At 52.9% G+C, this 24723-nt stretch overlaps 7 protein-coding genes and 1 non-coding gene across 8 annotated transcripts; 1 reads left to right on the top strand and 7 right to left on the bottom strand.

The window, feature by feature from the left end:
- Window positions 1–13: 13 nt before the first annotated feature.
- Window positions 14–3749, bottom strand: EV422DRAFT_397175 (Piwi domain-containing protein). The gene is made up of 9 exons (XM_053066911.1): window positions 3581–3749; window positions 3382–3479; window positions 3271–3296; window positions 2721–3207; window positions 2057–2647; window positions 1255–1992; window positions 704–1189; window positions 406–634; window positions 14–319 (listed from the first exon to the last, which is right to left on the bottom strand). Exons 2-9 carry the CDS (start codon window positions 3457–3459, stop codon window positions 186–188), a joined length of 2769 nt encoding a protein of 922 aa, XP_052926708.1. The 5' UTR covers window positions 3460–3479; window positions 3581–3749; the 3' UTR covers window positions 14–185.
- A 956-nt stretch (window positions 3750–4705) lies between these two features.
- EV422DRAFT_494775 (RmlC-like cupin domain-containing protein) lies at window positions 4706–5638 on the bottom strand (the record flags this gene model as incomplete). Its single annotated transcript, XM_053067768.1, has 2 exons — window positions 4706–4815; window positions 4885–5638. 2 exons carry the CDS (start codon window positions 5636–5638, stop codon window positions 4706–4708), a joined length of 864 nt encoding a protein of 287 aa, XP_052926707.1.
- Window positions 5639–8047: 2409 nt separating this feature from the next.
- Window positions 8048–9029, top strand: EV422DRAFT_494556 (hepatocellular carcinoma-associated antigen 59-domain-containing protein; the record flags this gene model as incomplete). Its single annotated transcript, XM_053067753.1, has 4 exons — window positions 8048–8304; window positions 8372–8501; window positions 8573–8658; window positions 8738–9029. Coding segments are annotated over 4 exons (765 nt in total), but the record flags the coding sequence as incomplete, so codon positions are not given.
- A 363-nt stretch (window positions 9030–9392) lies between these two features.
- Window positions 9393–11128, bottom strand: EV422DRAFT_566092 (P-loop containing nucleoside triphosphate hydrolase protein; the record flags this gene model as incomplete). Its single annotated transcript, XM_053072389.1, has 9 exons — window positions 9393–9476; window positions 9562–9953; window positions 10012–10102; window positions 10158–10259; window positions 10318–10467; window positions 10535–10616; window positions 10682–10800; window positions 10884–10975; window positions 11047–11128. 9 exons carry the CDS (start codon window positions 11126–11128, stop codon window positions 9393–9395), a joined length of 1194 nt encoding a protein of 397 aa, XP_052926705.1.
- Window positions 11129–11356: 228 nt separating this feature from the next.
- EV422DRAFT_396979 (uncharacterized protein) lies at window positions 11357–14137 on the bottom strand. The gene is made up of 4 exons (XM_053066910.1): window positions 14092–14137; window positions 13640–13986; window positions 12440–13564; window positions 11357–12367 (listed from the first exon to the last, which is right to left on the bottom strand). The coding sequence occupies exons 2-4, from the start codon at window positions 13941–13943 to the stop codon at window positions 11586–11588; spliced, it is 2211 nt and encodes a 736-aa protein (XP_052926704.1). The 5' UTR covers window positions 13944–13986; window positions 14092–14137; the 3' UTR covers window positions 11357–11585.
- Window positions 14138–19508: 5371 nt separating this feature from the next.
- Window positions 19509–21629, bottom strand: EV422DRAFT_396951 (uncharacterized protein). Its single transcript, XM_053066909.1, has one exon. It carries the CDS (start codon window positions 21412–21414, stop codon window positions 19738–19740), a length of 1677 nt encoding a protein of 558 aa, XP_052926703.1. The 5' UTR covers window positions 21415–21629; the 3' UTR covers window positions 19509–19737.
- On the bottom strand, window positions 21588–22209 carry EV422DRAFT_396926 (uncharacterized protein). Its single transcript, XM_053066908.1, has one exon. The coding sequence runs from the start codon at window positions 22127–22129 to the stop codon at window positions 21761–21763; it is 369 nt and encodes a 122-aa protein (XP_052926702.1). The 5' UTR covers window positions 22130–22209; the 3' UTR covers window positions 21588–21760.
- A 1836-nt stretch (window positions 22210–24045) lies between these two features.
- Window positions 24046–24117, bottom strand: EV422DRAFT_t57. The gene has a single exon. It is a non-coding gene; the product is annotated as a tRNA-Gln (tRNA).
- Between the last annotated feature and the right edge of the window lie 606 nt (window positions 24118–24723).

Genomic DNA, 24723 nt, shown 5'->3' with positions numbered 1-24723 from the left:
GTAGGTAGTGGATCTGGGCGTTATCGGTGGACAGAATCCGTTTCAAATATCCTATTGTCTTCAAACCGAAGTAAATAAGTGGAAGAGAACAATGAATGCATATGTCCAAGAAGAAGAAAACGCTTAAACTACAAGCTGGGCAACCTCCCAAGTCCCAGAAATGACCTTTCGCTTCACGCATCTTTTCACATGTAATACATCGTATGCTGGTCCATTGTTGACGCGACCTTGCGGAGGGCCACTGGAAGTTCCTGCGATGCGCCGCTGAGAGCTGATGCGGCGTCGGATCCAAAGTCGCCTTCTAGGAACATCCGGCCGTCTGGTGTTTTCAGGAAAGAGAGTTGGTCAGCCAGCGAGCTCGTACATGAGATGCGACGAGGCATTTGCTCAAGCATGGCAACTCACAGTAAGCGGCTAGATGCGCCCGATATGCAGGCGCGACCATGTTGATGCTCCGATTCGCTCGTTCAGATAAGAAGCACAGGTTATAGCATAGCTGCTGTAACTGGTCTGAACCCATATCCATGTCGTCGTATATGACGTGATATAGCGTCGGCCGGGATGTGCCTTGGAGGCCGGCGTGCGATTGAAGAATGAAGTTGAATTCGCTGGGATGTGTGATTACTGTATCAACCTGGGAGGATATCACAACGCAGGTGAGCTTAATGGGAAACTCAAAGCATCGCCCAGAGGGATGTCTCACCGTTGTACCCGGCAAACAATTCCCTGACTTGTCCTGGTTGTTATCATTCGGAAACAGCCTAATATGATGTCTCTTCTGCACAATCACAAACGTGAGCTGCGTGCCGTTCAGCTTGCGTTTGGCAAAGACCCTCTTGATGGCCGCGATCTCCGTCTCCCGCACTTCCTTGAACTGCCCGGAGGACACCCCGTCGCGGAAGAATATGACCCGCGCCGGGAACGTTTTCTGGCTGGATGCAAAGGCGTCAATCGCTTCGCCCATGATGCGTTCCATGTCTTGGATGATTTCGACTCGGGAGGCTTGTGCCGAGAGGAAGGTGCGGTATTTTGTGGCTGAGCGGTCGGTGGAAGTTACGACGGCGGCGACGGATGGCGCTGCCGACCCGGCGTGGGCGTGGGTTACGTCCGCGCCGCAGATGAGGGTGGGCTTATCCATCAGGGGGAGTTTGTCGACGAAGTTGGTCGCGCCTCCCATTTTGACGTTCACCTGCAATGATAGAGAGTATTTGAGCAAGAGCGCAAGCCAGGAAGGCAACAATCACAAAACCTCACCTTCAAAGCAACGTTTTCGGAGTATTTGGGATTTAGCCGATCGAGCTTCGTCTTGTTATAGTCCAGACATTGGGACAGCACATCCATCTCCGTCAATGTAATCCTCTTGATCTCTTCATACAGCACCCGAAGGCCATTATCCGTCCTCAGCCCCCGCGGCGCTATACAGAATATGATCTGACACCGGTAATCGTAAATCTGCTTCGCTTCCCGCGCGAGGGAATGGAGACACCGCCTGACGTTCTGCGAGTCGTCCGGATTCTGGATCCTGAGAGGGCTATCGTCCAGGGACGCGAATAGAATTCCCGTATTCTGAAACCCATCCAATAGCTGATTCCGGATCGTCAGAGCCTCTCTTTGGTCGATGTTCACGAAGAACGCGAAAGCGTAGCTGCTGATCTTTGACGGCTTGGCCAGTTGTTTCCCAAGCTTCCAGAACCCTTCGCCGCCTTTAAAGAGCTGGTTGTTGCCAAACACAACGTTGGGTGCGGTGAGGATGCGTGCGGGGATGGTCATGGGTTGTGGCTCGACGGCTAGGCCGAAGGATCTGAGGTGGTCGTTGTTCTGGTACTTTAGCGTCCCATTTACGGCGGAAGCTATTTTCTTCTCGCGGTCGATGGGCCGCTGCACTGTAGCACGAATCATATCCGCTGTCTGCTCGCCGTTAAGCTTCTTCTTGAAGCGTTGAGATGGAGTCATCTTCAAGAATTCGAGCGGGAAGGCTGATTTTCCGTTTGCCTAAGACATCACCCGTTCAGGTTAGTCCATCCAAATGTCAAAAGGCAAGCTAAATAGATCTCACCTTCAGCGCTAACGGCAGATACGGATAGTTGAGTGTGATCCTATACTGCGAGAAGAAGTACTCGGTCACCGACATCTTGACGCCGTTGACGTCAAACATATAGGTGTCGGCGGTATCCCTCGAAATGCTGCCGATGTTGAACCTCTGCTTCATATCGGACCGATGCGTCGTCACGACATTCGCTCCCTTGAAATCAGACGTCAGCCGCTGCCTCACGGCCGGTGTGCCCATTTCCCGGATTTTATCGGCCATCTCGTCAAAGTCTCGGCACTTCAGCGCATTCTTCAGTAGCTCTAAGAGGGTCACCTCGCCCTGTCGGAAAACTGTTGCTGCCACGTCCACATTTACGCCTAAATGACCTGCCATCATGACACGGATGCTTTGATGATACCCACGCCAAATTTCCAGCCCGCCGGCGATATGCGTTCGGTCCTCTGGGCTATAGAAGTTCGCTCCCGCGGTGACGAAGGTCATGCCTGGTACGTGGCGGAGAACGGTGCTGAGAGCTGTGGTTGCATGCAGCGCTGTGTCATCTTCGGCCCCTTGTCGGCTCATGAAAAGCATGAGGGAGTGGAAGTCGATTTTCGCCACCTGTTTGGGATTTAGACCATGTCTTGATCAGCTTCATCCTGAGTAGCGCAGGGGTACCACAAATGACACCTACCTGCTTCAATGTAATTGTCACCTCTTCCGTCTTCGGCTTCCTTGGTTCGGTACTCTCTGGCGCCTGCTCAATAGCATAGCTCTGCGGTGCCCATCCCTTCGAACTCACAGGTCCCGCCGACACCGGTCCATCATACGGATCCGCAGACCCCCGATCCGACCTCCGACCCCCAAACCCACCTCTCGATTCCCGTCCTCCCCGTCCCGCTCTCCCACCACTGCGGGAATTTCTTTCCCCACGGACCGGTGGGGGTAATATGGAATTCGGGTAATAGTCGTCCTCGTCCTTGTCGATAGTGACGGTAACCGTAGTGGTTTGGAAATCGACGGTGCTGAAGGCATTTTTTTTGCCGTCGTAGGCGATGTACGCCCGTTCGTCGTTTTGGAGGAAGAGGGGCTGCGCTAGGCGCCAGGCTCGTTTGGCTAGGGCAGTGACGTCTGGGACCATCGTTACGTCGTACTGATAGGCCATGGTTTCTGCTGCCATTCTAGAGCGGAGAGCGGGCGTTAGTTTGAGTATGTGAAATACGGAACCCGAACGCCGGACAGACCTTAGAGGGTAAATGTTGCATCGAATCTATGTGTATGGACAATTGGAGGCAGAGTGAGCGATCCGATGCATCTTCGCACGGAATCAACGATACTCCTAATTTTCTACGTACCTTGATGTTTCTGCCATCCACTCCCGGCGTAGGACGGAGAGGCAGATCCGTGAGCTGGATGGGGGAATCGTGTGCCATTTTGAAAGTTGCAGGTGAATCTGGTCAGAAATCCTTGATCAGCATCATCCTTCTCATCAAACAACATCAAAACTTCCTTGTCCCTGTTTCTGGGAGAGTTACAAGCTTGGAAGAGTCTTACATTCTCAAAATTTCAAGTTTTGAAAATGGGCGAGGACAAAAAGAGGAAATCAACAACGAAGGAGCTGGGGTTTCAGAGCCGTATGCACCAATAGATAGTGTGGAAGAGTTTGAGGAGGGTCGAGGCCTACAGGAATGTTCTCAGCCGGATATCTGGCCTGGCCTGATGTACGAGTGACTCCGCTGCCCAAATTCGGGCATCGCAATATCCCCTTGACATATCTCGTCATCCTGTCCGGCAGGTTATTGACGGCGTTTCTGGCCCGGAGAGGGAAAGACGCACATCTGAGGAATGCCGTCAACGGTTTTGACAAACTGAACATGTACTGTCAATCCGTCTCCTCTCTTCCGTTTCCTTCACTAGCGAACACTCCATGCCAACCACGCCTCTATGTGTATACATCCCTCTCGTTCCTCTACATCTGTTCTACCCTCCGGTCGGCTGTATGTTCTGGAACGCCTACCCTTGTCGCCCACGGTGAATCTTGCTGGAAGGAACGACGCGGGACTGATCGGAGTTTGGGCCCTGCGCCACCTTGCGCCACTAGCACTGTTTTCTGCAAAGCATTTGAGGAGAGAATAAACCGGTTCGGTGACTTCAACATTGGTTCGCATTTCACCTGTGCACAATCCTTCGAGGCAAGGACACTCGCCTCATATTCTTCTCGGCTGCTACTCCGCCGCTGCGACACCGCTCGTTTCCTTGTGGACAAGCATATCCGCAATCGCGGAGTGGTTCCGTTGGTTTTATGGTTCATGGCGGCTGTTCCGCCCATTAGCTTTGGTGGATGGCGTACATTGCGTTGTATTGAGCAGTTACGATGATGCTTCAGCAAATCTTATCTACATTGTCCGAATTTGATGTGGACAACCATTACCTGCTCTGAAGTTTCTGCTCAATACGAAGATACTCGTTTCTCACTTCGAAGTGTCTGAAGTGCATATGCAATATGATGTGGAATGAGATAGTTGTTTTTGATTTCCAATCCGCAACGGATGGTTACAATTCCAAAAAAGAATAGATACATATGTGCTAGGAGAGTCGATAATTTTACGGATAACTAAGGGGATGTAGAATGTCACAGGCCGGTGATTAAGGCTTTTGCGGGAGCAGGGTGAAGTACGCTCAGATGGTGCTCTTCCATTCGTGTGCACCCTCGAAACCGTTCTGGCCCATCTGGAAGTCTAGGAACGCCTGCATGATTTCTTCTCGGGTGTTCATAACGAAGGGGCCATCTACATGAGAGGAACAAAAATTAGCATACTGACATCGAGCTACGCTGTAAAACGGGCTGAAAGACTTACGTTGGTAGATGGGTTCGTTGATCTTCTGCCCTCCTATCACGACAAAGTGGGCATCTTCGACGGCGCGGACAATCAGCTTGTCGCCTTCACCACTCAAAACGGCGGTGGTATGTGGCTCAACAACTCGTGCCTTATCTCCATCTCCGACGGCAACGTCGCCAGAAAGGGTGTAAATGAACGAAGTCCAATTCTCAGGAATCTCTTGCTCAAACACTTTGTCCTTCTGCACGCGCACGTCGAGGTAGACAATGGGGGTATGCGTACGAACAGCCGCATCGACGCCGTACGATTTGCCGGCGATGACTTTGACGGTCGCTCCACCATCCTCCGACGTCACCCGCGGCACCTCCTTGTCCAACAGCTCCTGGTATCTCGGCGGCATCATCTTATCCTTCGCGGGAAGATTCACCCACAGCTGCAACCCGTGTCCCCCATCCGATGCGGGCATCTCCGAATGCAAGATGCCCCGCCCAGCGGTCATCCACTGCAAATCGCCGGGCCCGATAGTTCCTTTATGCCCGGCAAAGTCCTCGTGTTGCATTTTTCCGTTGAGCATGTAGGATACGGTCTCGAAGCCACGGTGTGGGTGATTGGGGAACCCGGCGCCATTCGTGGATTTGAACTCGTCGAGCATCAGGAAAGGGTCGAGGTTGCGCAGACTTCCGCTCCCGATGGAGCGGCGGACGCGGGCACCGACGCCTTCGTCTTGTTCGATGGACAGGACTGCTTTTGTAACGGTCTTGTAGACGGACATAGCAGAGTACGTGCTCAGGAAGTAGCCTGAACGTAAGTGGGTATGTGAGCGAAAAACTATTTAAGAGACAAGTTCAGCGACAGGTACCAGAACTTACGGGTTCGAAGTTGCGAGAGGAGTGGTTTCCTCAAAGTATTCGTAAGGAAGTAAATTGTGAGGGCTGTAGTGGACTTCGTGTCCTTCGTTGTTCGGATAGGTGTGAGAAAAGGAGGGGAATGCTGCAACCCGGTCCCCCTTTTATAGACGAAGGGAAAGCAGTTGCTGCTGATCTCTACATTGGGCCTTCTGGAGATGTGAGCATGACCAATGTTGGCACCGTTTTGGCTTTGAATTCCTGCATCGGAGAGGTGAACTCCGAGCCAGTGTGGTGCGCAGCAAGGTGCGGCTTGTAAATTACTGTACACACACTGATGCGCGCGGTTTGAAAGAGGGTGCATGAAAGGACGCGCACCGCGCACGGATTTGAAATTTCGGCGCGCGGCTTCTCCGGACGCACTGCCAACGCACCAAGACCGTCGGGACAAAGGGCGGTTCCCCGCAGGAAGACAAACGCAGAGATGCTGCATACATAGCAGGAAAGAAACTACGAGGCAGCACCAGACCAGAGGATTCTCGCTTATTCCGGAGTCCGCGATGAAGCTTCATGATGTCTAAGCGCTGAATAATGGCATGCTCTACCTACCAGTAGAGAGGGAAGCAGTGCGGTGCTACTGGTCTCGGACATGCCAGAGAGTGATCACATTGGAGGGTAACTGAACTGCCGGCGGTGCCGTATGAAGATCTTTTATATCTGATGCGGGGTCTAGTCCAAAGGTGTTCATATCCGTTTATGTGAAAGCCATACACGGCGACGAGAGGAAAAAACACCCTGTCAAAGCATGGCGAGAATGCCAGGATTACCGATATTTCGGTCAAACAGCAAACCAGGTCTCCGGTCGCGTTGGATGTCGGATACGAGAGAATAACGGTTCTGTCTGTGCAATACTCAACGAAACTACGTATTATAGATGGAACGCCTCGGCTCTTCTGAGACGCAGTAATATCATATATCAGAGCTCAATGTATCTCATGATTATAGGGACAGTAGCATTTGTTCGAATCGACGTCGAGCCAATTCCACGTAGATATCAATGCTCTCGTAATAGGCTCCCCATTTCCTACCATCAATAAACGTGATTTCGTACGGCAGGCGGGGCGGATCATATCGGAGCACTCGTCAGAGAATTTGGGCACTCGCCCGCCATCTTGCCAGATTCATGGGAGCACTCTAAATAAACCATCATTCGGAGTAGAGGGGGAGGGTAGTGGGGGTAAGAAGGTCGTCGTCGTGGAGGACTGGGTGATTCAGACTCACTATTGTCGACAGATCTCAGCGGCCAGCATGTCCCGTCATCATCCGCAATGAGTCGATCGCATCTCAGCGTGACTGTCCGCAACGCCTCAAATTTCGGCAAATTGTTGAAAGTGCCGCCCCTGCTGCAGAGGGACGTGGCCTGCTTCGCGCATATCCAGGCACCCCGTCTTGAAAGGCTTTGAAGACAGCCGCCCAAATGTATATGCAATGAGCAGTAAGATCTGAAGGGGACTCGATCGGGGTGCGAGATAGTAAGAAGAGTGGTCAACCTTGTGAAGGCCCTAGGACTCCAGCGCTCGATGTACGCATCGTCCCCATCGTCACCGCCATCTTCGTGATACGCTTCAACTGCAAAGACCTTGATCCATCAAAAGCGTAAGAACATGTCAAGTTGACTCTCCCAACAGATTTCAATTTCAGAGTATAGAAGGTTGATCAATCGTGCCACGAACGGGATACGAAAACCATCTTGTGACGCTCCTCAATTTCAGCGAAGCGAAATATAAGCGGATGAGCTCCGAAGGGAGCATCCGCGGTAGTAATGGTGTCTGGAAATTGGCAGGAAAGTGACCGAGAAGAGACACAACGCTGTGCCCTGACTGAGCGGCCCAGGAGTCCAGTGCGGTGTGAGGGAGAAGGAAAGCGATGACGATCCCATTGCTAAGTTGGGAAACAACGAGTCGAAGATGTTGGGGCAGCCGATGGGTTTTGACAGCAGCTGTTGCTTTTGGGGTGGAGTGCGATGAGCCACAGACTCAGAAAGTTTCCCGTTCTCCCACCGTTCGTCCCACGCACCATTTGTGAGACCAGCAGCATAAAAACGTTCAGAATGGCGCCACCTAAGAAGAGGCAGTTTCGGAAGAGGGCGGTGTCGGAAGAAGCTGACGACGAAACGACAACAGCCGACGCACCAACGACAAGCAACGGAGAAGCAACCCCTGGGGGCGACGACTCAGTGAGGTGCTAGTTTAGTCAATGGCCTAACTCATTCCCTGCTCTGCACAAGCAATTTGACACTCCAACCTTCTCCTCCAATCTGCGCGAATAGTTCAGTGCTGCAAGAAGCTCTCGAACTACGGAAATTCCGAAAGCGCGCCGCAGGGCTGGACATAAGTGATCTCAACCGCGGCGACCGACGGAAACAGAAGGAAAAGCCAGTAGAGGACGACCCATGGAAGCTGAAGAGCGGCGGAGGGATCATCAACATTGATGAAGTGCGAGGGAAAAGTTTTGGGGGCGATGAGAAGGCTGGAGCTGGGGGTGGGGGCAGTTTTGCAACTGCAAGTAACGCCATGGACACGGATCGACATATGTGAGCGAGTGAGGTCGCTTGGAGAGGATGTGAAAGTGAACCCTTGCTGAAACAGATGTCATTACAGGCAAGATTTCATTGAAAAGGAATTAAGGAAACGACGGGGACAGACGGAGGATGGACCTGCGACTGAGAGTCCCAGCGATGCACCAAAAGATTTCCATGACGAGCTCTTCCAGATACCAGATCACTTGAAGGTGAGTTCTGAAGCTTGGATAGGTGAGATTAGTACCTGTCTACTCTTTACCTAACGCGCGCATCCCTGCAGACGGCCGAAAAAGCAGTGAGCGAAGGAAATGTCACACTTTCCACGGCCATGTTGACGGCGATACCCGAAATCGATCTGGGGATGAGGTAGACTCGGTGCTCTCTGTTCCGATGGGAAGGTGCCTCAAGCCTTTATAGTCTTTAACGCCAACCCGTCCCAATCCAGCGTAAAACTGAAGAACATTGAAGAGACAGAACGCGCAAAACGGAAACTTCTCGATCGAACAACAGGCGGAGGGGACGATAAGCTCTCATCAGGCCGGATCGGGAGGAATGAATTTGCAGGGGCGAATGCGGTTGCGTCGGAGCGATGTGAGTGTGGGGACAATCCGCTAGTCAGCGATTTGCAGGTGGAACGTTGTCGAGATTCTGACTCTCGTCACTGCAGATTGGACAGGACCGAAAAACATGCCGCAGCGACGACCAGAGGATGGGGATGCACCTGCGGGAGAGGATGATGGGAGTAAGAAGAGGTTTGACCGGCGGACGATGGCTACAGGTGAGCTGACTTGAGTGCAAGGCGGGGTTTGTTCGATGCTGACGTACTCTTATAACGCTGCGGTATAGATGAGATGGTTATGGAAAGATTTAAGAAGCGAATCCGGAGAAATTGAATTTTTGACCAATTGTGTTTGTGGTGCCATCGAGACGATGCCCATTGGGATGGGGCATGTGTTTGTATATTAAATTATGTTTGGGAAGGTGTATATACATGAACCACGGATCGCTCCACGGGCTTGTGGGATGCCATCATGATGTCTGGTTAGATATTTAAAAACCTATCTAGTCTATATGTGATTGAATTCGAACTGCTCGGCAGCTCATTTTCGCTTCATCGGCTTCGGTCGCGCATCGCTAAATATCTCCCGACCTCCTATGAAAAGATCAGCAGCATGGCCACGACCCTATCGAAAACAATATTAGACTAATGTCTCACGAAAGAAACATGGCAGGGGTGGCAAAACCTACAAGTCTATTGGACCTATATACCTCCACTTTCCGCTGCGTCACCGGCACAATCTGCCCAGCCCTGTTCTTAAACGAGAGCATCCTATCGCTGCTGCCTGGCCGATTTGCAGCGTCATGCGGATCTTCGAATACCAATGTCACGGAGGGCGTGAAACTCCATGCGTTTCCTAAGGCCGGTTTTGTAGTGCGTTCCGGCTGGAGCGCGTTTTCCTTTTCCCGTTCGTCGTCCTCGGTATCGTCTTCGTCTGGGTCGGCGTCATACACGACGCCGTAGTTGACCACCTTCGTCGGTTTAATGCATGTTTCGTGTTGAGTGAGCACTCCGGTAGCTGTCGTACTCACCAGAACGGCAGCATAGTGCTCCACGGCGATGGCTTTGAGGTGCTGTCCTATCGCGGACAGCATGACGTTTCCTACGACCGCGAGTAAGTTTCGCCGTTGCTGCCGCTTAGCCCACATGGGGAGTCGTACCTCGGATCTGCCCAGAGCCAACAATGGACCCCAGCATGTCGGCGATGGAGTCGACAACGACTAGCTGGGTAGAACTGACAAAGCTGTCCAACTGGTGACCGTGAGTACAAAGGCCTCGGTGCATCTTTGCGTCGCAGATGTCCTACATGATCCCGCGCTGTCTGATGTATGGACTCTAGCATGTCCATTAACGCCCAGGCATCGAAACATGGAATCCTTCTGATGCGATCCAATATGTGCGTCGGTGTCTGGAAATCCAGATGAGATGGAGGAGTTTCCCGATGAGCAAGGACAGCTAACACGTACCATTCCTCTAGACCTAAACCGCTCAAACCGATCGCTGCATTCATAGAGCTCCGCAATCCGAGACGCCGAGAACGTGTTCGACCCATCAATGTAGATTACGCATGCTTCAGGTGAGGTAGCTAACGTTGTAATCATCGTGAAGAATGCCAGCTGAGCAAGCCTGCGTTATTAGCAAGTGTTCCACAATTGCTTACAGCTAGAATCTTCGCCGCCCCACCTGTGTTTTACCAGTACATGGCGCGCCAGCAAACTCCGTGACTTCGCCGGTCCGACAGCCTCCTTCGAGAATCTCGTCAATCCTTGGTGATGCGATACAGTTAGATGCTATTCTTGCTCTCCGATACGCATCCATCCGGACGCCTACCCCTGACATCCAGTTGGCAGAACCGCTCTCCGTTTCTGCTCCTGTAACCACACCTCATCGGCGCGTAGCATGGTCGGGGCCATCGTCTGGGCAACCAAATCCAGGACATCATCCAGAGCCTTCCATAGACAAGCATAGTGTGAATTCCCACGCCAACAAAGTAACAAGAAGCCCAATGTCCAAACCGCAGGCTCAGCCGTACCTCCTCACTCAAGGCGGGCACGAAGCACTCCTCATCCTCCGGGTCGGGCACCAATATGTCCCCTGGTTCTTCACGGACGAGAACATCCCGATCTGAAACACATATAGCCGGTTACGTTGAAGGTCCCTCACTAATCTAAAACTGCAAACAAATGGTAGCGGACCTGTATCGAACCCTTCAGCAATGAGCAGTTGGACTGTGTCCAACAAGTCTTCGTCCCATTGTAAATCCGTGATAAACGGCATTCAGCTGCGTCCAGTGCTCCCGTGAACTCAGTTGGGCTCAACCCAGGCGAAGCCTGTGCCTGTCGTGGGAAATCAGCGGACGTTTATTGTCTTCTGTATTGAAACATCCCCAAGGTAGGGACAGGCTCGCAGGGCAAGAACCTGTGCCTGGAAGTTCGAGAAGTTGAGCGTGCCCAACGCGTCTTATGAGACTGCGCGTTTGGGGCCGTTTATGGTTCACCGCTTTCTCCATACAGTACATGAGGTGCTTATCAACTCAACGATGATGGCTTGTAATGCATGCATGAATGTTCGTGCGTTCGTGCGTTCGAAGGTTTCCCACTGTGCTGAAAATCGCCGCAAACGCTCTACTCCCACAGTCAGCGAGCGTAAATGTTCGGCACGACCTTCTTATATTACCAATGCCCCATCTAATGCGCCTACGGACGCCCCCAATGTATGTACACGCGATTCCGTCTCAAACGGACGACGCTCTCCTCGCTCGCGCTCCCGGCCCATCCACCACTCCCACCCTCTGATCCGACAGTATCCTAAAATGTGGGTCGGTTTGCTGTGGCACGAACCCTCGGTACGGGGCAAAGAGCGGATTCGGCTGCGGGTCGGTCTGTATGACATTGGCTGGGCGCGACGCGTACATCGCAGTTCCATCTCGCCCCGTCGACCTGTACAGACCATCCGACGGGAAGGCCAACCCTGCGCCTGCATCCCGCGGCTCGAGATGATTGCTATTGCTCAGATGGCTGAATGGCCCCAGCAGTCCTTCCGCCCGTGCACGGTCATCATCAAGCGTCGGCGTGCTTTGTAATAGCTGGCTCAAACTCAACGTTGGTCTTCGGTCATCACCGGTCGAAGGAGACGGCGAGAATCCAGAGCCCAACAACCGATCGCGGTCATCCAGAGCTTGATTCAACGATGCATAGTTCAACCCAGACAGGGGTCGCCAGTCATTCGGGCTGATGTTCAATGGCGGAACAAGGTTGCTGAGATGTGGTATGCGCCCCCGATCAGGCGGATTCGACAATGATGAATGCGTCATTATGGCCATTCGCGATTGACCGACGTCTGTCGTTGGATCTATTATTGAGCTGATGTTATGGTCGTTATGACGGGCCGCCTCGCTGATTCCATTTACGGCGCTTGAACCATAGTTCCGGAAAGGGTTGAGAGCAGGTGCTGTCCGCGCCTCGGGAGCAGGTCCCATCCGCACGCTGGCATGCTGCCACGATCTTGTAACGTCATCTGCGAGTGAGAAGTCAGTCAGGAGCACGTTCACTCCCAGGAGTGGAGTACGCCAGAGTGTGCTGAACTCACCGACATAGCGCGGACAAAGCTTCCTGTTCCCAGTCCCTTTGCAGCCCTGCTGATGGCAAACGTGGCAAGTCCGTTTTTTGCGTTTCTTTTGCACTTGACCGTCTTGCAATCCTTCACACAAGGCGCGCTTTCCACGGCCTTTGCAAGTTCCACTCCCACAGACAGCACAGGTTCTTCCTTTCCGCTTTCGCTTTTCATCGATCGTGCCATGTTCCGATGGGCTTTGGTCGTGTAAGCCGGAACTATCTGCTTCCCCCGCCTCGGACGATGCGGTCGGGTCCGGCTTAATGCTGCCCTCGCCAGTTAGTGGTTTGCCTGTGCATAGGGCTCGGTTCCCACGCCCTTTGCACTCTGCGCTCCCACAAATAGCGCACGTCCTCCCCTTCCGCTTGGACTTCTCATCTGTCCGCTCGCTCTTCTGACTTGACGACTGCCTCTGGACCGGCGTTTGTTGTAACTGGTCTGGACTTTCTTCCAATTGTTTTGGCGTTTGTTGGTGTTGGAACTGGTTTGGAGTTTGTTGGTGGCCCAAATTGCGCAATCTATTCGGAATCACGGCAGGTGAATCGCGAATATCATTGTGTTGCTGTTGCTGTTGTGATCCGTGTTCCTGTGGTACTTCTGATTGTAACCGTGGTAGTGGTTGTACGGGTTGGCTGAGCATGATGGAGGGATGCTGGTGAGTGGAAGCCGGTCTTTGTGGAGCCTGTATTTGCGGAGTAGACTGCGGTTGGGAGTACTGTTGTTGGGCATGCTGTTGGGCATGCTGCTGGACAGGCTGTTGGGTATGCTGTTGGACATGGTGTTGGACATGCTGTTGAACATGCTGCTGGACATGCTGTGGTGGTGGATGCTGGTGCTGCTGTGGAGTTTGCTGCGATACATTGTGCTGTGGTGAATGGTGCTGCTGCTGCTGCTGCTGCTGTGGCATCGGCTCATCCTGGTGGTGTTGCTGTTGTGGCGGTGGTTGTTGAAATGGCGATTGATGTAGCTGCTGTTGTGGCAGAGCGCCGATATCCACTCTGATGTTCAGTGGCTGGTATGTCTGCCAGCTTGGGTATGGCATAACTGGCGGCCATGGTGGTAGCGCAAGGCTCACTGAAGGTAACCCCATTGCAATGTTCGCTGATAACCAGAAACGTTTTGACAGTGTTAGTTCTCAGCACACTATTTCGACGACATGGATGGTTATGCTCTTACTTTGGTGGGGGTGCAACATTGTGCCAGGGGTCTGGCTATGACCGTCTCCAATACCCATACCAGCAGAGCCGTGCACGCTTCCTAGAAGGTTTGGCTCGATTTTGGAAGAAGAGGGCCTGCCCGCTCGATGCCCTGGCTTGTTCTTGCCTCCTTTTGGACGCCCCGCGCGGTGGTTCGCCGGGTTTTTTTGCCCACGCGGCCGGCCTCGCGGTTTGCGTGCAGGCTGCTCTGCTAGGCCGGGGTGGGAGTAGTTCGTAAGCGTCTCGAGGTGGGTGTTGCTATTGAGAAGAGATGCTGCCTCCATGTCGTTGTCAACGGGAAGAAATCGTGAACGCAAGTGGCTTGGTCTGTAGGTGGCGAGAAGCAAGTTAGTATGAGCTGTATTGCGAAAACCGTTGGGCGGAAGGTTCAGTTCCCTTTGTCCCCTATGAGCTTGCTCCCTTCTCACTTACTCGGTGCTAGTTCAATCACGTAGATCTTTTCCCAGCCTGCAGGAAATGGTTGGCAAGTGGCCAACGCGCACTTTGACCTGCGAAACCGGATTTGACCTGCCAAACGTGCTTGGACGGCACTCTTGGAGAGATGCCGTTATAGAGACGAAGGCCTGTGTATCATGCCCAGTGAATGGGTACCCTAAACGGTGCAAACCCTTCGACGAACTGAACGTACGTATGCAACGACGAATGCAGCAGTGAGAGAAAACGACGCAGCAGAGTTTGGAGCGAGTGTCGACGACAGGAAAGTTGGAAATTTCCAGCTCGGGCGCGCGCACCAATTTGTGTATCTCCCCGCAACACGCTCAGCTGGTTTCCGAAAGCTTCAAGCGGAAAGCCAGTTCTCCGGTTGCAACCGCCAACGTTCAACCAGTACCGTATACAGATGGGCCCTCCACAAATCGTGATGGGACACGCATTGGGTGCAATTGAGGCCAGCGTATAGCCTGAGCAGATTGATGCTTTGAGTATGGACATGCCGCACATCAAGATGCCACAGGCCGTCACATTTGAAACGGGGGAAGCCCAGTTCAATGAGACCAAAGTCATTCACCATCACACCACAGGATGATGTCCTAGCTCTTGCGATCACTGATTCTCGGTGCTGTCATTTGAGCATCGGACCAAAGAGAGCTCCTAACTGATGAAAAATTGGTGCAAATTCATTCTTCAGTAAAGGAAAAGATCACAATGGGGTTTTTGCCGAATCCTCATGAGTCGATGGAGGAAAATGGAACCTCGCATGTGCGCTAGAAAACGTGCGCTACCATCCATCAAACGCACCTGGCCTTTGGATTCCTGTTCATATCGACTTAACCAGCTGCATCGAGTCGAATATCGCACCTCTGATGCACAGTTTACAACGGGCCTTCACGCAGCCAATGAGATGAGCTTGATGAGCTGTACTGCGGCCTCTTTGCTTGTTTCCCCGCACTGGGATTCCCATCTCAAATGAGAAATCGACCATAGTGTACTCTGGGCACAGCGGACCTTTTGTAGCGTCGTGAGAGCATCGTGAAGGTTTTCGGACCACTAGACGCCCACGCTTTTTCGAAATGGAATGCGACTGAGGCGTTTCCCTTAATATTATCTGCGAAAATACCTTCGTTTCGTCAAGCCTCCACGGTTTTTTCTGCGTCTGCAGTAAGACGAATCGAACCGTCGTTGAAGTGTTGATGCCTATGATCGACAGTGCCTTGGTGTTAAAGAAAACAAATTGGTAGGAGCCAAGTCAGCTGTTAGGCACGCATAAACCACATATCACATAAGCCGTCGCGGTGCCGGCAACCTGGTAAACCTGTCGCCTTCGAGTTACGCGGTACCGTCATTGCTGTCACTATCCCGCGCGACATCTGAGCTCCCTACGCCTCCGACGCCCAGCTACTCTAAGGCTTGAAGGTACAGTCACATGCATCTTCGCACCACGTGGAATCTAAGTATACGTGCATTCCGCGCTTAACTGAACGTTCGGTTCATCCGCATCGCCAGTTCCGTTTTGAGAACTAATGGTGATCTTCAGGAATCATCCTTCATCGCAGATGCCATGGCACGCAGTCGGACCAGGGACTTCTCGCCTAGCCTTTCCACCGAAAAACTGCTTTTCTCAGCGCAGACGGGGCAAGCCATTTTCTGTTTGGCGAATATGCTCATGGCTCTCTCATGAATTCGGGGTTCAGGACATACCGAAGGCGCAGGTAAGGGCGGGAGGTCAGTATGGCAGAGTGCTTGCCAACGAGCTCGAAAGCTTAGCCATTCAAACCGGATCGTAATTGCTCTTGCGTCATGCGCTGTGAATTATCAGTGCCATCCGTTGCTTAATCGACCGGCGGGAACCCTTCGAAGCGATTGCTGGCCAATAAGGTGCGTCTCATTCTTTGCACGGTCCTGTTGGTACGAAGGCGGCTTGCGCTTCTTCAGCCTCGGTTTTTTTTACAGGAATACCTGAAGTTTGAAGGGCGCACCATCCCGAAAGTCCGACTCTGCCGTTCCTCGCAGGAGCTCTATTGAGATCTACTTACACATCGGCAATCGACAGAGAGGTGCAACCTAAGGACCTTCCACCCCGTGCCGTTGATGTCAACGTGGAGGAGGCGGTTGGGAGGATCGGGAGTGGGCGAAAAAAATTCCCTTCTGCCAAGAGCATTCTGGTCCATATCACCTCACCCGGCGATGGCGGACCGTTCCAGCATGCGCAACTGCAGCATCCCTGCCGTTAGTTCCAGAATGTCCTTCCAAGACTCCCAAGTCATTGGGAGTCCTGCTCCCCGGTCAGGTTCGATTTGGGCGGCGTTGTTTTTTTGCCAAGACTGTGCTGAATGACGCTTCCCGCCTTGGTGCCGGTATCCGAAAAGAAGGTCGGCGTCCATAAGGGTGACCTGCGGAGGCGCCAGTCTCGCATGGTAGGTGAGATAGCCGGTTTTTTTGCGGTTGGATTGTCTCGGTGCCTTGCCCTATCTTTCGCGAGTACTACATCCGCTGCTAAACCGATCCTGTTCGAAGCTCCACGTTCCATATCGGCATTGGTTGCAATATCCTGCCGCATATTCGCGAAGTGTGCTGATCAGAGGGCCGTTGCTGGGAGAGAGGAATCTGTTACTTCCATTAGCGACTCTGGTGTCCGATCAACTTACCTGCAATCCAGCAAGGAACTCAGGATGAAAATTCACCCTCATGCTTTTTCCGGGCCGGATTGTGATAGGATCTTCTCTCGTGATTCAAAGCGTACCGTAGATGCCGTTCGGCCAGCTGCTTTCGATTCACATAGCGTCCGGTATTGGGAAACTCCCTTGCGGAGGAGGTGCTGCCATTTACCGTAACAAATAGAGCTTCGCTAGAGTCGTTTCCTTTTTCAGATGTACTCGCCAAATGGCACGACCATGGGCTCTCGGCACGCATGGGAAAACACCGTTGCGGCTTCAGACACTCCTTCAGAGGATGGAGTCAGCGTCCACACGAGGTGAGGCACGAGTCACGGTCCTTCATGAAAATCCCTGCCTGCCGCTCCACTGGAAGACACCTCCGGCAATCGAACGCGGATGTCTCAGCGGTTTTGAATGTGTACTGGTCTCACCTGCTTGCAGCGGATGCATGCGCCCATCGCGGCCTCTCACGGTAATAAGCTTTTCTGGACCTTCCTCCCTTCAATCGAGCCCTCTGCGAAACGTAAACGATCGCTCACGTTCGGTTGAGATGAAGTCCAATGGAAGCATGACTTGGAGCTGCCGGAGGGCTGAGACTGCTTGGGAGGCATGACGCTTCGCTTTTTTGGTAAGTAAAACCTTGCTTTCCCGTAAGGTTTCCTCGTCGGCGATGGCTGCAATACCGGTAACCCTCACCAAGGCCAGACCCAGGCGCAAGGAGGAGATGCAATCAGAGTTGACGTCGCTTGGGAGACAAAGTTTGAAGATATATCATATAGCTGCTGATGAGACAGGCTCCGAAGGGTCTGGGGGCTTTGCGTTGCTGTGCTGGCCATCATTGACAGTATTTCAGTCGTGGCTTCGCAACTCTACAACTGCACAACCGGCAAACGTCATGGCAATCAGCGAGAAACGCGCTCGTGGTCGTTCGGACGCGTTTTCGGACGCGCTCGCCAACCAGTCGTTGCACTCTCGGCCGGTGATCGACAAAAAGTGTCTTGAAACGCTGAGGGACATTTTACGTCACTGACCCGTATTGACAGCCAGCCAGCCAGTGTGAGGCTGGGAAAGTGTTCTTTGGTCGTTGATGCGGGAGGAAGGGCATGCATGATTCATCATGCCTGAAATGCCTTGCGTCACCCCACCAAGCCTTCTGGTGAATTCAGGTGGCCGAACGGGAGGCAGTGCATCCCAAAAGCTTCACGGACTTCGAGAGGTTCCCAGGGAGGGTTCCGTCTTGCTTTCCCAGTTTGTTTATAAAAAGAGGACGGGCCGAGCGTCTTCCTCTCCTCATCAACAGCAACAGCAACCAACCAACAACACAAAACAACTCATCTGCCCAACTTCGCAGACGTCCCACATCAATCACACAACCCCGCACCTCAACCAACTCAACAATCACAACCATGAAGATTCCCGGAAAGACCCAAACCGTCCACACCACCACCCACGTCGAGCACCACACCCACAAGGTGCAGCACAACCCTTCCCATCTGCACGCTGGCATGCAGAAGATGACTGGGGGCATTCAGGTGTGTTTTATCTGCTGTCACCCGAAAATTCACATGGCAATTTGCTAACCTCAGTTTCCCCTCTTCGATGTTCAGGCTGCCGTTGGTCGTATGACTCACAATCCCAATACCATCATCAAGGGCGAGGAGAAGAAGGTCGCCGCTCAGGCCGAGGCCGACCTTGCCCGTTTGAGAAATGCACACAAAGCAGCAACTTTTTCGCATGCGACTGCCAACAACGTCGCTAAGAAGCGATAGAATGCTTTCGCGGTTCCCCCGAGCATATCTTCCCACTATTCCGCCCGCTCGACCGATACCAACCCCATACCTTTTGTTGGCAACGCCATTCCATGTTGGCGTTAATGTTCTTGGCATATCCCCTCCCATGCAAATCCCCCAATTTTGAAATGTACACTACCTTTTGTAAATATATCCATAGTTTCTTCTTCAATAATGCGAATGAAACGTCCATATCCCTTACAAATGTTCTCTTTGTTAGCACATATCGTCCTGTCTTCGTGGATGGCTTCCCATTGGGATGAGGCACATGCGACACCTTGCGTAAAGCCAGAGGTGGATGTGGAAGAGGTGGATGCCACTCCTTTTCGCGGCGTACGGTAGTGTACGGTTATGTGCGTTAAAGACATTCATGCAGCACGCTCGTCACAGCTGAACTTCCACAGCTGCCAACATTCCAGTACCCACTCCGCTGCTCCAGTCCTCCGTTAGCGGGACATCGAAGAGACACAAGCATATGGTCCAGCTTCTTGAGTGGTAAATTGATTTCCATGGTACTCCGTTTACGCTATTATTCTGTTGGTCCGTCAAATCGACGCCGACGAGAAATGGTACTTGGAGTTCTAGTACGAGAAGGTCGGCAGTAGTAAAGTTTGTGGAGGTATTTGTGACAGTCGATGCAATGAAGCGGTGGCCGTCGAATATCGAAGTACGAGTTACCAAATAAAAAACTATATCATTAAACGCACACAAGGTCATATATTTACATTGACGAATACGGAGGTGGGGGGAAAGAAACCAACTACATACAACCGTCCACACAAAGCGAGCGAGAGTCCAACCAAAACACTACACATAAATCCAAAGTCTTTTCGCCCACTCACAACAACCGAAGAGAAAGTCCAAATTTCATACAATCATTTACAGAAGGTGCCGTGTCGGGTGGTGATGACAGGCGGACCAACGTACGTCAAGTGCGGAGTATGGATGCCTCATCGTGGGTTTGAGGGTTGGCGATGAGGCTCTTGGGAGTGGGATTTTCCGTTGGTTGGGTTCGATTTGCGTATGAGGTTTGTACATGAGGTATTAGCGGGGATTGACGCGCGCTTATGCCTCTCGGCGGCTTGGTGGGGTGGGTATGCGCGTTCTTCGGCCGTGGTATATATGGTAGCGCTTCCGCATGAGGGTATGGCGGTTGAAGTCGAAGCGAGGGGAACTCATGCCCGCAACTGCCCCATACTCCGTTTCCGGAACCCCACATCCACCGTCCCCGTCGACAAATCGTACTTGGAGATGCTCTTAGGCGGCACGACGACGATCTCCGGCATCGACGTCCTGGCAGCACCAGGGTTGTAAAACGCGGCTTCCCGCCGTCTCGCGCGCTGCACAGGGTCTTCGATCAGGAATGTGCTCTTGAAGAAGTGCAGGACCTTCTTGATCCCCGTCTTCTTCTTCTTCTGTTTCCCCGAGATGGACGTGGCCACTGAGAACTCGCTCGCGTTCGTGGATGCTTCGTAGATCTGGAAGCCCCCCACATCTTCGCTCATGAGGCAGCTGCGGGACGTGGAGGCGCTGAGCCGGCTTGGCGCCCGTGGGGGTTCCGGGGATGGCCGTAGGAGCGTAGACACGTTGGACTCGTCGCCGAGCTCGTAGCGGAGTGGTGACGCTCCTGGGGAGAGAGATATGCCGGCTGCTAGCTTTGCGAGACGTTTGCGGTTGCTTCTTCGTGCTCGGACGAATTGGCTTGTAGGCTTTTTGCCAAATGCCGTTGGGTTGGGGAGTGGTGCTTGGATCATGGCAATGTCCCCGTCTTCTTTGTTGGTCCATGGCGCTGATGTGGTGTAGTTCGCTGCTTGCGCCCATGTTGCTGATGTGGACCCGTCGGATGGTATTTCCAGTAGTTCGACACCAGGTTGAATACTTTGGATGTACAACATCAGGTTGGCGAGGGCCATCCGAGACGATGGCGACCGTTTGGTATCTTGCAGTTTCGCGTAGGCGGATAGGTATATTTGCTGTTCGAGCGACTGTCGTAGCCGGACGGAATCGTCGACAGACGGGATGGGAGAAGGAGTTTCTCGTCGCACAAGTTCCTCTTCCCTTTGGTCCTCGGCAAGAAGATCATCCACAAGCGATGATGTCCGCCCCTGAATGCTTAGCGCTGAGGACGGATGCACGCGCGACCGGAAGTTGCGACTGCTCAGGTTCGCTGCACAGACCAGCACCGGCCCTGCCGATGCCCGTTTCGACACAAATCGACTCTCCCTCTTCTTCGCCACCGTCTTGGCTCCAAAGTGCTGCTTCTCGTCTATCCGGACGGGACTATGGCTTCTGCTTCGACGCATGACCTCCACAGGTTTGGTAGGTTCCTCGACCACCTCCGCAATCGAGTCTATCTTCCAGTTGGCCGTGGATGTCGTCAAGCTCCTGCTTCGCCGTTTCGCTGCCGTCTTGGCCTTTGTGTCTCTGATTGACCTTCCACGTCGGGATGGCGAAGAGGTGTGACCGTTGTTCGGGGACACCGAGAGAGGTTTGACGTCGGATAATCGCGCTTCATGATCATCCGAGGCAGTGACCTGCACGGAGCCGGTTGCTGAGGACGTTCGGGGCGGCAAGCTGGCGTAGTCGATCTTCAAATTGTGGCTGGGTGGTGTTGTTGGTGGTGCCTTCACGGGCCAGGCAGAGTTCAACTGCCTGGCAGAACACGTCGTCGCGAGCTTCGAAGGCGACATGTGCACCGGACGAAGTTGGGAAGTGACGGAAGACAGGCTGGCACGACGCTCGGAGGTGGTAGTGGTTGGAGTGCGTGGCTTTCCTTTGTCGAGTGTCAGTCGGCGTATGAGCGATGGTTTGGTGTTCAATTCGGACTGCTTGGAGAAACCTAGCGTCCACATTCGTCCGAGCGTAGGTATTTATATGGACGCTCGGTTTGCTTGTATGGCGTAGTCGGTCAAAGTGCGGTTTGAAAGGCCGGGTCTCGGGTTCAGATGAATCAGGTCAGCACGCGGTGGATGCTTCTGAAAGGGGTACGACGACGCCTCGATTGCTTAAGTACGCTGGACGGAGAGAGAAGCCTTGAAGGGTATGGGAGACGGGCTTCTGCCTGAACTTGGAGCTGCGTATGGCTTTTCTCCTGTATTTTGCTGCGTGAACGGCGGACGGCTGCCTGGCATTTAAACCTTGAGAGGGAGGCTCTGAGGCTCTGCGCGCTGGGGGAAGAAACTTGGCGTGCTATTCCTCTTACTTTCCCCCCTCATGAATCCAGCGTTGTCTGCGCGCTCGCTGTGAGAAGGATGAGAGAACACCCGCGTCAAAAATCGCAGCAGCAAACGCATCATCATATCGTCGTAGTTCGTGCTCGAAGGGTATGGATCTGGCATAAGGACGACGATCAGAGAGAGATATGAAAGATATGGCGGACTTCCCCGCGGCCTCTTTGCTTTCATCGGCGTGGGCCGGCCGCCGGCAAGTCCAAGGAAACTCTTTATCAACATCCCATCGCCCGCCAATCAGATTATCTGCGAGACCCCATGTCGCCTTTGTCCCCGCACACCGTCTCACGAAGGCGAGGAACAGATCTGCACGCGTTCTTGTTCGCAAGAATCGCATGCAAAAGTCATCTTGCAGTCATTCCTGTCCCAAGTCCCAGCCAGGGGACGGACATCGTCGCCTCGTGGAAAAGGAAAAATACGTAGATATCCGACATCTGTCCTCCCTTGGGTCTGTCGCATCGCACTCCCTTCGCGCGCGATGACGGTAGTTACATGCTAAGCCCTGCATGATTCACACAAAGAGGAAGCTTCTCGCGCGCGTTCGACCACTCTTTCGCGTTTCCCACTCGCCACCATACGGAACCCTACAAGTCACGGACCCCCCTTCGCGTCGATCCGGCGGAGGCGGGCAAAACAGATATCTCGCCATTGGCACAACGCTCTGGCAGACGCGCCGTGAGTGTAACCAAAGGCGCTGCTGACAGCATTCATAAAACCCGCCAACCTCCTTCTTTTTCCTTCGAAATCGGATCGCCTAGCCCCTTTTGAACCCTTGGCGCTCAAGCCATCTCGCCAGCACTGCATGCATCTATCGCACAATCGCTTCAAAGATTCGCCCTTCATCGGAGCTTTTGAGCCTGTATTGATTCTCTCCCTTTAAGTTCTCATCCGAATCGACATGAAGGGACAGGGGCTGGGCGAAGCCAATCATTGATCTTTGGCTGGACTCTCCACTCGGAGTCCACTCCCTAGTCAGAGCGCTAAAACTAACTCCGACGCCAGCGGCAACCCGCCGCTGTCCGGCAAGATTTTGGCGGTGGGTATAAAGATACGCAAGACACCCTTTCATGTCGCCATCTCGAGCGGCAAACGCGATATGATACGTGGCAAGCGGGGATCGCATATCAGAAAACGTGCGAAAAAGGTGAGTTGCCGAGCGGGAGCATGTATCGACGACCAGGCCAAGTATCCCACCATGCGGTTGCAGGCTTCACATGGCAGACCGTTGTAAACGTGGAAACTGCAACGAAGCCCTTGAAATGGCGGCAAGATATCCGGTCGCGATGCCCTTCTTTCGCCAAGTTGCCGCGATGCGATATGCTTTGCCATAGCCCATAGCTGCCCCATGACATTTGCAGTACAAAATGTTTGCAGAGGCTCCGCGCGCCGGCGGCCGCCCCTGTCAACGCAACCTTGAATCAATCTCATGCATCGTAGATCCATGACCAGAATCCAGACCCAGGGACGTAAATTGGTTTCGAGGAAAACATCCTTGACACGTTGCCAAAAAGCTCGCCCAGGGCGCCATCCACCTCTGTCTATCACCACGACGTTACAGCGTCATGCCTATCTAATCTTGTCCGATGCTTACCCACCTCCCTTTGCAGATATCTCACCATGTGCATGCCGTTCAACTTCACATGTTTGTGCAGTGCGGTGGGGTGTGGTTTCCGAAAGGCCAGCCCCGCACAAAACCACGTCGATGAGGCTAGGATGACGAACAGTCCCGGGTGTCGGGGTTTGAAATCGAGAAAAACTCATGCCGACTTTTCTCCGTATCTGAAACTTTGCGTCCACGCTTGAGTTGTCAAGTTTGCGCAGTTTCCATGTGGGGGACATAGATACTCAGTCTGGAGCCATGCGATTACATGCTGCATAAGCAGAAAGTACCGTAATGGAGGCTTACAGGTACAGTAGTATTGATGTATTGATGAAGCGAGGCTTTTACGATATCATCCGGCAACAACGCACCTCCCGTGGGCCATCGCCATTTTTTACGACACCGGCATGAAAGCCGCGCGGTTATGGAACCACCGGAAGCCACGGCGAGCCGGCGGAGTGCAGGTCCGACTTCCGATCAGCTACAATCCATCTGCTTACAACCCTGACGTAGATGCTAAACGGGGATTTGCTCAGAAAAAAAGGTTTGTTGGCGCGATTTGAAGGTACAAACAGACATGCGCCTAAAAAATTCAGCGACAAAAATACAACGACAGTGAATCCTCCAAAAATGCGGCTGAAACATTTATTTGTAGGTCCATCTGAGATTCGAACTCAGGTTTCTGGATTCAAAGACCAGGGTGATAACCGCTACACTAATGGACCTGTTGAATTCTAGGCCTTTTTGAAAAGATAACAACAATACGTAACTGGTCAAGTCGCGCCAACAAACGAATTGTGCCGATGGACGACACATGTCGGGCTTATTCCTCACACCTTCGCATTGACCACACCGGAGGTTTAGGCCCCATTTCTGGTCAACGGAAAGAGAGATGGCTTTGAATCATGAATGTGGCCCTCCGAATCGACTCTTAGGAGTAGCACGCCTGAGAGCGTTGTTGTGGTGCACAACTTTCCGTTATCCAGCGGCGTTCCCTTTGAGAACGAGAGGCATCTTGCTCCCCTGCAATCGTGAAGCTCAAGGATTGACCGCGCCATCTAGCCAGAGTTGCGTTATAGCAGCAAACATTCGCTCCATCCGCATCCATCTGGTGCTCTACATGCTAAGCCATCTGTGCGAGTCAGTACGCGCCTTCCTTCCTGAAGCTCGGGCACAGAGTCCAGTTCCTAGATAATAATTTTCGGGAGGAATGCTCGGTATGACCCCGGCTGCGTACGCTCATGTAGTTCAACAGTTTCCATCTTGTCTGTTTGTTTCTGATGTGATCCGCCTCCTCGTACTCCAGAACTGAACCGCTACCGAGGAACTGA

Source organism: Fimicolochytrium jonesii, assembly GCF_025526975.1.
Source record: "Fimicolochytrium jonesii strain JEL569 chromosome Unknown EV422scaffold_7, whole genome shotgun sequence".
In the NCBI taxonomy this organism is placed as follows: Eukaryota; Fungi; Chytridiomycota; class Chytridiomycetes; order Spizellomycetales; family Powellomycetaceae; genus Fimicolochytrium; species Fimicolochytrium jonesii.
Note: the sequence above shows the minus strand (reverse complement) of the source record. Positions and strands in the feature narration are given on the sequence as shown.